The 12,042-nt window shown below is 43.1% G+C and overlaps 1 protein-coding gene across 3 annotated transcripts in view; it reads left to right on the top strand.

Moving 5' to 3' along the window:
- The window catches only part of FIRRM (FIGNL1 interacting regulator of recombination and mitosis), a 171,052-nt gene that overhangs the window by 140,057 nt on the left and 18,953 nt on the right, over positions 1-12,042 (top strand). For all 3 annotated transcript variants that reach the window (XM_075833488.1, XM_075833489.1, XM_075833490.1), the window contains 2 exons: positions 7,660-7,764; positions 10,348-10,428. In XM_075833488.1, coding sequence (XP_075689603.1) covers positions 7,660-7,764; positions 10,348-10,428 — 186 coding nt within the window. The remainder of the gene's footprint in view (positions 1-7,659; positions 7,765-10,347; positions 10,429-12,042) is intronic.

Genomic DNA, 12,042 nt, shown 5'->3' with positions numbered 1-12,042 from the left:
AGTGGAGCACAACAAAATGATATTAGTGCAACATCAGTCCATTGAATTTTGAAGAGTCATCGTTATCATCCTTTAAAAAATACGTATAGTTCAGGAGCTATCCGAAGATGATTGACAGAAGAGGGGAATTTTGTGATACAATGATGACACAATTTGATGATAAACATCAGATTTTTAACTGGACCTGTTTTTCGGATGAAGCTACATTTTAACTAAACTGTTCTGTAAATCGACAGAACATGAGGTATTGGACAGATGAAAATCCACATTGGATGAGAGACCGTCATACCCAGTATCCTCAGAAGGTTAACGTTTGGGCCGGAATATTGCTCAATCCTATTGTAGGACCGTTTTTCATTGAAGGAAACATAAATTCAGAAAATTACTGCAATTTTTTTTCTTTATCAAGAATTTTATTAGAATATAAAACAGAGCATATAAAACATCTCACAAAATGTAAAACTTTTGCACGCAGTGCAATAAATTCAAGAAAATGTTACAGAGACATAAGAACAATGTTTGGGAGGCTACCTCCTACCATCAAAAATAAAAAGGAAGGAAATAATATCTAATGGCAAGTAACAGCACAATAACCAAAGCAAAAGTAGTGCAATATGTAGAGAAACCAGTCCCAAAAAACGAGTAGTAATGACATTTTTAAGTGTTAATTTCAACACAAAGTTACACAAACCCAAGACAACAGAGGGAAACACAAACGGACAAAAGCACAAAATTGGCGATATGAGCGTTCAAAAGAGGCCATCCAACCAGAGAGGCAGACCAGCACCACCCCGAAATCCGGACCACACTGACCAAGTTTGAACTAAGATCTCGGATTTACCCCGATCAGCAGACATCAACTCCTCCATTCTCATAATCCCATTCATTTCAGTTATCCATTCCTGTAAAGAAGGCACAGTACTGGACTTCCAGTGACGTGGGATTCCAGTTCTAGCTGCATTCAGAAAATGCCTAAATACACCCTTTTTGAGGTGTGGGAGTGATCCAGGAACCATGGAAAGCAATCCAATAGAAGGCGATGTAGGAACGTCCGTGTCAAAAAGCTTGTTTCCAAGATCAAAATTTTTTACCCAAAAGGGACAGAGCTTGGGGCAATCCCACCAAATATGCAACATAGTTCCAGGAACCTCCCCACACCTTCAACAATCAACAGACACATCAGGAAATATCTTATGTAAAAAGGAAGGACAACGGTACCATCTGGTAAGTATTTTATAGTTTTTTCTCCTGAGCAAAACAAGAAGTCGGTAACTTATGAGCCAAGAAGAAAGAAGTTCCCCAATCCTCCTCAGAGTGTCGAACCCCCATTTCCTCATCCCAAGCTCTGGTGAATGTCAACTGAGAATAAGAGTAACCTGGTCGGAGGATCCCATTTAAATAGGACCGCATATGAGAAGGAGCAGAAGTCAAGGACCGATAATGTTCCAAAGGAGTCTTATCCTGTAGCAACACAAGACAATCACCCATGGAAGAAAGATATGAACGCAGCTGAAAATAGGACCACCATATTGATCGTCTCCCCGGGCAGGCCTCAGAGACAGCGGTAAGCGACAAAATTGCACCATGAGGTGTAAGGGTCTGAGCCAAATATCCGCCGTCCTGTCTCCCCCAACAGAGGAATGTGTCCACACCCACCGCCGGAGGGAAGGAAGGGTTATCAAAAAGAGGAGTCAAAGGACCCGGATGGTGAGCAAGGTCCAGAGTACCAATGATCCGCTCCCAAACTACAAGAAAATGAAGTGTGAGGAAAGGCAGAGAAGTCGCTGGGAGCCAGTCAACCAAGGCAAAGTGGACAATGTAAGAGAGGACATACCTTTCTCAATGCGCAACCCATTGCTTACCCGCATCTGAGCAGAACCAGTCCACCAATCTCATGAGGATCGCAGCTTGATGGTAACGTTTAAAGTCCGGCAAAGCTGCGCACCCCTCCACTTTCGGCCGGCTAAGGACAGAAAATCGAATGAGAGGCTTAGAGGAGCCCCACACAAATTTGGTTATGGCCCTATGGAAGGTCTGGAAGGAAACCGCTGGCACCACAATAGGGACAGTCTGAAATATGTACAGAAATTTGGGCAATATATCCATTTTAACCGCGTTAATACGCCCAAACCACGACATGCGACTCCCCCCATACGCCACCAACTCCCGTAAGGTACGCTGTAGGACCGGTGTGTAATTCAAGGCAAACAAGTCAGACAAATGTGTGGGGATCTGTATCCTTAAGTATTTTAAGGACGTGGATTGCCACTTAAACGGGAAAACCCAAGCGAGATGAGCAGCAAGAGGGGCGTCTAGAGATATATTCAACGCCTCCGATTTAGAGTAATTAACTTTAAAATTACTCAAATGACCAAATCGCTCAAACTCAACAGTCAAAGATGGCAAGAAAATCATAGGAGTCGTGATGTACACGAGAATATCATCAGCGTAGAGTGCTAGTTTGTGATGCTGTGCACCAACTCAAATGCCATTGATGCTATGGTTATTCCGCAGTGCCACAGCCAGGTGTTCCATGACCAAAACATATAACAGAGGCGTACCGTTTGTAATAGGCAGAGTCAGACAAAAGACCATTAACTCGAACTTGAGCTGTAGGCCAGTGGTATAATGCCATAATCCTATCCACCATAGTGGTGCCAAGTCCAACCGGAGTCAAGACACTACTGAGAAACACCCAGTTCACCCTATCAAAAGCCTTTTCCGCATCAACCGAAAGTAAACACATTGGTATCTTGCGTGCCTGGCAATATGATATCAAAAGAAGGGTCTTGTTAGTATTATCCAGAGCTTCTCTACCATGTACAAACCCCACCTAATCATCCTTGACCAAGTCAGGCAATAATGGAGAGAGGCGAGAGGCAATCAATTTCGCAAAGAGCTTCACATCTACATTAATCAACGAGATGGGCCTGAAGTTTGCGCATGTCATTGGATCCTTACCCGGTTTTGGTAAAAGGGTAATATGAGCCTCGAAGGACTGAGGCGCAAAGGACAAGAGGAAGACACAGAATTAAAGACTTTTGTCAAAAATGGAGCAAGTTGATCTTTAAATATCTTATAAAATCTATTATTAAACCTATCCGGTCCTGGACTTTTGCCCAAGGGAGAGTCCCCAATTGCATACTCCACTTCCGATTCCAAAAAATCCTCCAAGTCCCAAAGCCTCCCCTCCCCATCCCCCAAAGACGGCAAAGCAGTGTCCTGTACATAATGGTAAATTTTGTCCCGTAACGCATCAGCCTGCATATTATGAAAATGTCTTTTGAGATTATACAAGGTAGAGTAATATTGTCTGAAACAGTCAGTGATGCCGACCGGATCATGAACCTCACCGCCAGTGGGAGATGTAATTTTAGGAATGTAGGACGCTTGTATACGGGGATGTAAAATCCTTGCCAAGGACCTGCCACATTTGTCTGCAAATTCGTAAGAATGCTTCCGCATCCGATCCCGAAACCTAGCATGCGACTGGTCTAGCAGAGAACGCAACGATTCTCTCGCTGTAGTAAGTTCCGAAAAAACCTGTGAGGAAGGAACACGTTTATGACAGGATTCTAAATCCCGTATCTGAGCAAGGAGCCGCGCAATAGCTACCCCTTTTTCCCGCTTTAATCGTGCCACCTGCTGTATTAGGACACCTCTAACCACACACTTCAATGCCTCCCACTGGAGTGGTAGAGGAGTAGTCACGTGCGTGTACATAAAAAAAAACCGCTAAGCGTTTCCTTAAGAGCTGACACACATACCACGTCGCGCAATAGATTGCCATTAATTTTCCAAGACTGGAAATTGGGCACTGAATTAGGAAAGGTAAGTGACAAAAAGACTGGAGCATGATCCGACCAAAACATAGGACCCACCTCAGAAGTAGGGTGCCTGGTAAGCAAGTGGTGGCTAATGAGAGAGGCATCTAATCGACTGCACATATTATGTAAGGGGGAGAAATAAGTATACTCTCGTACCTGAGGATGGAAAATCCTCCACACGTCAATCAATTCCATGGAGTGCATCGTAGTCTTCAAGGCCGCCAATTGTGACTTAGGAACAGCAGACCTGACCGAGGAGGTGTCAAGTCTGGAATCAAATGTCAGATTGAAATCACCTCCCACAATTAAAACACCCTCCGAAAGCTCCTCTAATTTTCTCAGAAACAATCGGCACACCCGAGCCTGATCCTGATTAGGAAGCTAGAAATTAGCCAAAGTGAAGATCTTATTCCTAATGGACAGTTTAAGGAAAACATACCGACCACCCGGGTCAACAAGGACATCTATGGTTTTATGAGAAAGCGATTTGTGTATACATATACTACCTCCCTTGGACTTGGATTCCGGGTTGGCACTGTGGAACCAAACTGGATAATAGCGATTAGTAAACTGCGGTGTATGGCCCACCTGAAAATTAGTCTCTTGTAAGAACAAGATATGTACCCGCTCTTTGTGCATGTTATACAGTACCTGTGAGCGTTTTTCAGGGACATTAAGCCCTCGAACATTAAAGGTGCAGACTTTCAACTGTGCCATCTCCACCGCACTCAGAATAGTCAAGCCAATAATATGCACTAAAGCAGCGAAGAAAAAGACAAGACAAACAAGGAAGGGAAACCACGACAACAAAGACAAACAAACGGGCGAAACGATCACCCACTCCTTAATCTAATCATGGAGAAACAATCCAATATACACCGGATACCACCAGTGAGTCCCTATGAGTAGAAGTGTCAGAACAAGGTCTAGCCTGCGCCCTGCACCCCCCAACCCAGCAATAATATGAAACATAGCAAAGTCCTGTCCTGTTTAGTGGGCAATGCAGATAACTGTTATCTCAAGCCCTGTAAATAATCCCCTTAGGACAGCTGCTCCAACTAGATGTTGAGATAAATGAATATCCTGATCCCTGGAAGAGATGGGAGGCAGCAATGCAGGCCCCAGCACACGAGGGGAGGAAGAAGGGGAGACCAGGACGCCATGACAGGCACCACGTGGTGAGCGGTCCAGAGCAGGAGGCGCCATGACATCCCCAGAAGAACACATCTCTTCCCCAGCCAGCAGGGAAGGAAACTGCCCCAGAGGACCAGAAGCGGAGGATAGGGTACAGTCGGTACCTGATGCAGCAGAGGCGGCTGCAGATGAAATCCCCTCTGCAAACGGAGTCCCGGCGCCATCTCGTCTCCCCTCCAGCGGCGCCATCTTGGAAGGTTCTCCAACAGCAGCGTCCGTGAGGAAACACTGAATCGAGCCGGCTGAAGACCTCTGCCTCGTACAATAAGGAGTCCCAGAGGTGGCCTTGGATTTCCTGACCATCATGTAAGAGAAATTCAGCTGTTTAATGTGCTAATATTCAGGTTAGGGACGCACAGGAACGGAGCTCTCAAGCAGCACGTCTGGTCAGCGCCATGTCCAAGCCAAGCCCCAAAATTACTGCAATTTGCCAAGAAACCAATTGATACCGGCTATTCAAAATATTTCTGGAGAAGCTTTCCGCAATGTTTGGTATCCGCAGGATGGAGCTCCGGCTCGTTTTTCTCTGCGAGCTCGAAATTTTCTGAACGCTAATTTTCCTGATCAATGGCTTGTTAGAAGAGGCCCGATAGAATGGCCACTGAGATCACCAGATGTGACCCCATTAGACTTTTATTTTACTGGGGGTATTTAAAAAGTAGTATGAGACTAGGATCGCAAACTTAGACGAGCTGCGGGAAAGAATAGTGAACATTTCCAATTCAATCACACCAGATGTTATAAATAACGTTATCGACACGTTTTACGTTCGCTTAGGACAGTGTCAAGTTGTTGAAGGACATCCGTTCGAAAATTTTATTTAATACAGTAATTGTTATGTTTGTACTAATACACAATACATGCCCTCGGTCTTGCTTTGGTTGGCTGGACACACTCTCACTCTTTGGAGTTGTTAAATACCGGGAGAATGACGAACCCGGGGTCTTTCTCTCGAGCTGTGTACACACACAAGGGAGAGGCAAAGGGACTCCGACTGTGCAACCTCTGCGCGGTACATTTTGGGTAATGCTAACACCGGCGGTAGCCGATCATGAAGATAATAACTTTAAACATCTTAGCGAGAAAAAAAATCCTATCTCAAAATTGTTTGCAGCATCGTTCTTGTATTGAAAAGCTCTTTCAAATGAGCCCCCACTCAACCTCCCCCCCCACCCCTGTGCCATTTACGATTTTGCTGCGCCCGCCCACCCCACCGCCCCCAAGGGGGTGGGGTGTTTTATTTTGGCGTTAACTTGTAGATTTTATGACCCTATTAAATCCCACCAAATTTCAACCCTCTACCTCGAGCCGTTCAAAAGTTATGAGGGGGTTTCGGAACTTTTGGTGGGCACTGTGTGTGTGTGTGTGTGTGTGTGTGTGTGTGTGTGTGTGTGTGTGTGTGTGTGTGTGTGTGTGTGTGTGTGTGTGATATATATATATATATATTTGTCCAAAAATAGCGACTGCACACTGCGAACGCTAATGCCACCTAAGCACTATGAATGAATGTTTTGCTGCTGAATCTACTTACAGTACTGAGGTTCTTGGCGCACTAGAGACTAAGCCTACCTATACCTGGGAATGATAGGAACCAGCATTTAACTAATTAAATCACTTAGGGCAGAATGGGAGGAGTGCAAGATCAACAGTTGCGTCCGTCAACCCCACATATATGCAATACGTAAGAGACAACAAAATGTACTCGGCACATTCAAACGAAAATGAAACAAAACGTTTATACACGTGCAATGAAGCCCAAGACTTTAAAACAATACTATATCCCATAAAATAAAATGGCTAACTGCTTCGGTGACTGTGGAGACACGCAGGACCCGCTGTCACCGAAGCAGTCAGTCCCATTAACATGATGGATTCCGGTTTCAGCGCAAGATACAGCTTTTATGTATCCAGGATAAAATATGTATATTAAAAAAAAAAAAACTTTTTTTTTTAATAAAAACGAATTAAGAAGTTGCACTAAACACTGATACATTGTTTTAGTAAAAGAAAAAATAAATAAATTCAAAGATTTCCATATCCTTTAATTTGCCACCTTGTACTTGAAATTTACCAGTAAGTTCAGCTTTACTAACTTAACATTATTATGTTTTATATTTGTTAAAGTCTATGTACCCTTTGAAAACTTATTTTTTTTACTTTGAGACACAGCTACTTTATATCCTGTATACAGAGCAGCTTTATCTAGCGCTGAAACCAGTATCCATCAGGTCAGTGGCACTGACTGGTTCAGTACCAACAGGTCTTGCGTGTCCCTGGCACGCAGGATCCACCTATAAGTTCATAATTTACATGTAATCGATAACGGGTAGATCCTGCGTTTTAGACCCGTTGTCACTGAACTAGTCCGTGCCGTTGACCCGTCGCATTCAGGTCTTCGCGCTAGATACAGTTGCTCTGTATACAGGATACAAAGCCGATGTATCTCAAAGTAGCAATTATTTTTAATAAAATATGATTATGAAGTTGCACCAAACACACTGATACACATTTTTATATTAAAAAAAACATAACGTTTACAATGGTGTACATAGCCTTTAAATATACTGCATTGACTAAGTATTATACTACCATTCTAAATGCTTAACAATTCTAATGGCCTTTTTGTTTTGTTTTTCAGGTTGAAGTACTACCTAAAGTTTCAGGCTTATTCTCAATGCTCCTTGCAGATAAAACGTGGATTATAAAACAACATGCATTAGAGGCTTTTACGCAATTTGCTGAGGTATTTTTAATAGCGTAATTTAAAAAAAAAAACGTTTCAGAAGCCGCAATTTGTGTGCACCATGTGTATAAGCCTCTATTGTGTATTTTTTATATATATATATATATATATATATATATATATATATATATATATATATATATATATATATATATGATATGTGTATATATACACACACACACTCCCACTATGCTAATTTGATGTAGTTAGCCAACAGGGCGTAAGCTAACCTCAAGCTACCCCACACTGATTGGTCTGCATCAGAGGCAGGGAAGCTATCTGCGCCCCATTGGCTAACTACAGCATCGTAGCATATATGGAGCCAACAAAACAGTAGGCCATATTTCTGGAACAGAGGGGGGTCCCAGGAAAAAAATAAAAACAGCGCAGGAATCAGGGAAACAGCGCTATTCAGGTCAGTAAACCAGTTAAATTTATATGACTTAGTGACAGGTCCTCTTTAAATTTATATAATTTTGCCTGCAGCCATCACTAAATGGTAACTGTATGCAAATTTATAGCGCTCCAATTACATTCATTAATCTGTTTGCCGTGAGCTGCTCCTATTGGGAACTGCATGCTGGTGGAATTTTTTCTTTTACTATGTGGCTTTTAAAAGGGAAGCACTAGATTTGGTGCTCTGTAGCAGAAAATCAGAACCTCAACCCTATGGCTGCACTCAGATGGCTGTTCTGGAGCTATAGATTTAGTGGCAATTACGAGACTAAATCCTGTCATGTGTAATCGGAAATCCAAACCTACCTATCTGTTGACTTTTAAAGTGAAAATTAGTCCTGATGTGTAATTTGACTAGGGATGTCTGAACTTTTGCATAAGACATACAGTGCCTTTGCAAAGTCTTCAGAAACTTTCACTTTTTCACATTTTATTATTTTGAGGCCCTGTGCTAAAATGTAAAAAAAATACATTTTTTCCCCATCATTCTGTAGTGAATACCTGATAATGGCAGTTATGACTGACTCTTGAAATTTAGCTCTGGGAGACTCCCATTTCTGTAGATCATCTTTGAAATGTTTCTACACCTTGAGAGCACAGTGGCGTCTAATTCTTATATGAAGAAGTTTAAAACAACCAGCACTCTTCCTAGAGCTGGCTGCCCCACCAAACTAATCTGGGGAGAAGGGCCTTGGTAAGAGAGGTGACGAAGAATCTAATGGTCACTCTGGCTGAGCTCCAAATATCTTGTGTGCAGGTGGGAAAAACTTACAGAAGGTCAATCATCACTGTAGCACTCCACCAATCTGGGTTTTATGGCAGAGTGGCGAGAAAGAAGCCTCTCCTGACCAAAACACGTGAAATCCCACCTGGAGTTCCAAAACAAAAATCTCCTAAAGGACTCTCAGAAGAAACCAAGATTGAACTTTTTGGCCTCAATTCTAAGCGTCATATCTGGAGGAAACCAGGCAGTGCTCCTCACCTGCCCAATACCATCCCTACAGTGAAGCATGGTGGTGGCAGCATCATGCTGTGAGGGTGTTTTTCAGCGGATGGGACAGGGAGACTGGTAAGGCTTGAAGGAAAGATGAATGGAGCAAAGTACAGAGATATTCTTAATGAAAACCTGATCCAGAGTGCTCTGGATCTCAGACTGGGCTGAAGGTTCACCCTCCAACAAGACAATGACCCTAAGCACACAGCCAAGACAACACAGGAGTGGCTTAGGGACAACTCTGTGAATTTCCTTGAGCGGCCCAGCCAGAGCCCTGAGTTGAACCCAATCTAACATCTCGAGAGAGACCTAAAAATGTCTGTCCACCGACGGTCCCCATCCAATCTGACAGAGCTTGAGAGGATCTACAGAGAAGAATGGAAGAAAATCCCCAAATACAGCTGTGCAAACCTTGTGGCATCACACCCAAGAAGACTGGAGGCTGTTAGTACTTAGTTGAAGCACCTTTGGCAGTGATGAGTGAACGGTCTGAATACTTATGTCAATGCAATATTTTAGTTTTTCCTTTTCAATAAATTATCAAATATTACTAACGTTCTGTTTTCACTTTGTCATTATGGGGTATTGAGTGCAGAATGATGGGGGAAAAACTTGAATTTTTTTAATTTTATTTTAGCACAAGGCCTCAACATAACAAAGTGAAATGGTCTGAAGGCTTTCTGAATGCATTGTATTCTTCCATTTAAGAGCAGCTCTAATACTTTATGGGGCATTTTTCTTTTTTTTGCAGGGCTGCTGGGTGCAGAACTCGGCACAAGTAATTTAGAGACTCTTGCTTGTTAAAAAAAAAAAAAAAAAAATTTGAAGTCATGCATTATTTATTGCGTCCCGCTCTATGCTGTGTTTTGTGGTGTTCAAGCATGCGGAGTGTGTGGCTGGGAGTATCGCTGTGGGGGTGGCAGCCACTAGAGCCCCTTCAATCTAAGGATTGGTGGGAGTCCCTGCTGTCATACCCGCACTGATCAGAATTTGATGGCATATCTTAACGATATACCATCACTTTCTATTGTGGAAAAATCCCTTCAATTCAGTCAGGAGCCTATTCTAAATCGCTTTTATGTGGAAAATATGATTTAGATATTTCAGGTCACCCTGAGCTCTAATTGTTATAGGAAACAAGCTACGAAGAAATTGTTCCACAAAGCCTCAATACAGAAGAGACCAAGAACCATGTTGTGTCTTTTTTAAACCAGGTATTTATTTTTATATAGCGCATCCATAATGTATTTATATTCTGACTATTTTGTATGGAAATATATGAACTCTGCTTATTTAAATATTTACCCAATTTGTCATTTCTGTTTTACGTTTGAGCTCTGTTTTAAATTGCAGGCTTGTAAGGCTATGTTCACACGGAGTATTTTGGGGGAGGAATATCTGCCTCAAAATTCCGTTTGGAACTTTGAGGCAGATATTCCTCTCCCTGCACGCCGATTTTCGCGGCGATTATCGCGCCGTTTTTCGCCCGCGGCCATTGAGCGCCGCGGGCATAAAACAGCGAGAAATACGCTTTCTCCTGCCTCCCATTGAAGTCAATGGGAGGTCAGTTTTACTGCTCGCGGGAAAAAGACGCCGACGCCTCCCATTGAAATCAATGGGAGGCGTTCTCGGGCCGTTTTTGCCGAGTTTTGCAACGCGGTTTCCGCGTCAACAAACTCGGCAAAATACCCCGTGTGAACATAGCCTTATAATATGTGGCTTAATTGTTTACACTAAGTAAATTTTTATTTATTTTGAAAATGGAAAACCCAGTTAGGCTATGTTCACACGGAGTATTTTGGGGGAGGAATATCTGCCTCAAAATTCCGTTTGGAACTTTGAGGCAGATATTCCTCTCCCTGCACGCCGATTTTCGCGGCAATTATCGCGCCGTTTTTCGCCCGCGGCCATTGAGCGCCGCGGGCATAAAACAGCGAGAAATACGCTTTCTCCTGCCTCCCATTGAAGTCAATGTGAGGTCGGAGGCGGAAGCGCCCGAAGATAGGGCATGTCGCTTTTTCCCGCGAGGCAGTTTTACTGCTCGCGGGAAAAAGACGCCGACGCCTCCCATTGAAATCAATGGGAGGCGTTCTCGGGCCGTTTCTGCCGAGTTTTGCGACGCGGTTTCCGCGTCAAAAAACTCGGCAAAATACCCCGTGTGAACATAGCCTAAACCACACATCTTGTCTCTTTTTCCCCTTTCCAATTTGCTTCTACAGTTTTTCTAGTGGTTCATACCAAGTGTGGTTTTTCATAGAATTATTAATTGGGAGGGTTTCAGCCTCTCCAAAAAAATAAAGGGCTTGTAATGATCTACTGTATCTACCAGAGAAAGCGTTCAGACCACCACGAAACACGTAATATGTGGTTTTATCCTTGGTTTATGATCCTTGCTTTTTTTGCTTTTAACTGGATGGTGGCAGCGCCGTTGGAATCCTGCATTGATCTGCACTTTCTGGCTACCATAAAGAGGAATAGACCAATACTAGATGATTATCTGTGCAGCAGGCAAAATGACTCTCATCCTCATGACACGTGTGCACGCGCAGGCAGCCTTTTTTCTTCTCACTCTTCCACCTCTGCTCCACCTCCTCACACAGTCTCTCTGCAGCTCTGATCTGTGCAATATGATCTAACAGTGAGAAGCTCCCACCATTTTCAGTTCATCGTTATTGGATTTTTAGAGAGTACAGAGATTCTAAACATTTAGGAATAGGAGTCTAAGCAGACGAAGAGGCATTTTTCCTCAAAATATATTACCAAGTTTATTATCTTTGCATACATTATTGACTTATTGGGGGAGGGGGATAAGTGATAGGTAGGCTTTA

Source organism: Rhinoderma darwinii, chromosome 7, assembly GCF_050947455.1.
Source record: "Rhinoderma darwinii isolate aRhiDar2 chromosome 7, aRhiDar2.hap1, whole genome shotgun sequence".
Lineage (NCBI taxonomy): Eukaryota > Metazoa > Chordata > Amphibia > Anura > Rhinodermatidae > Rhinoderma > Rhinoderma darwinii.
The sequence above is the reverse complement of the archived record's forward strand: the minus strand, read 5'-3'. Positions and strand labels throughout refer to the sequence as shown.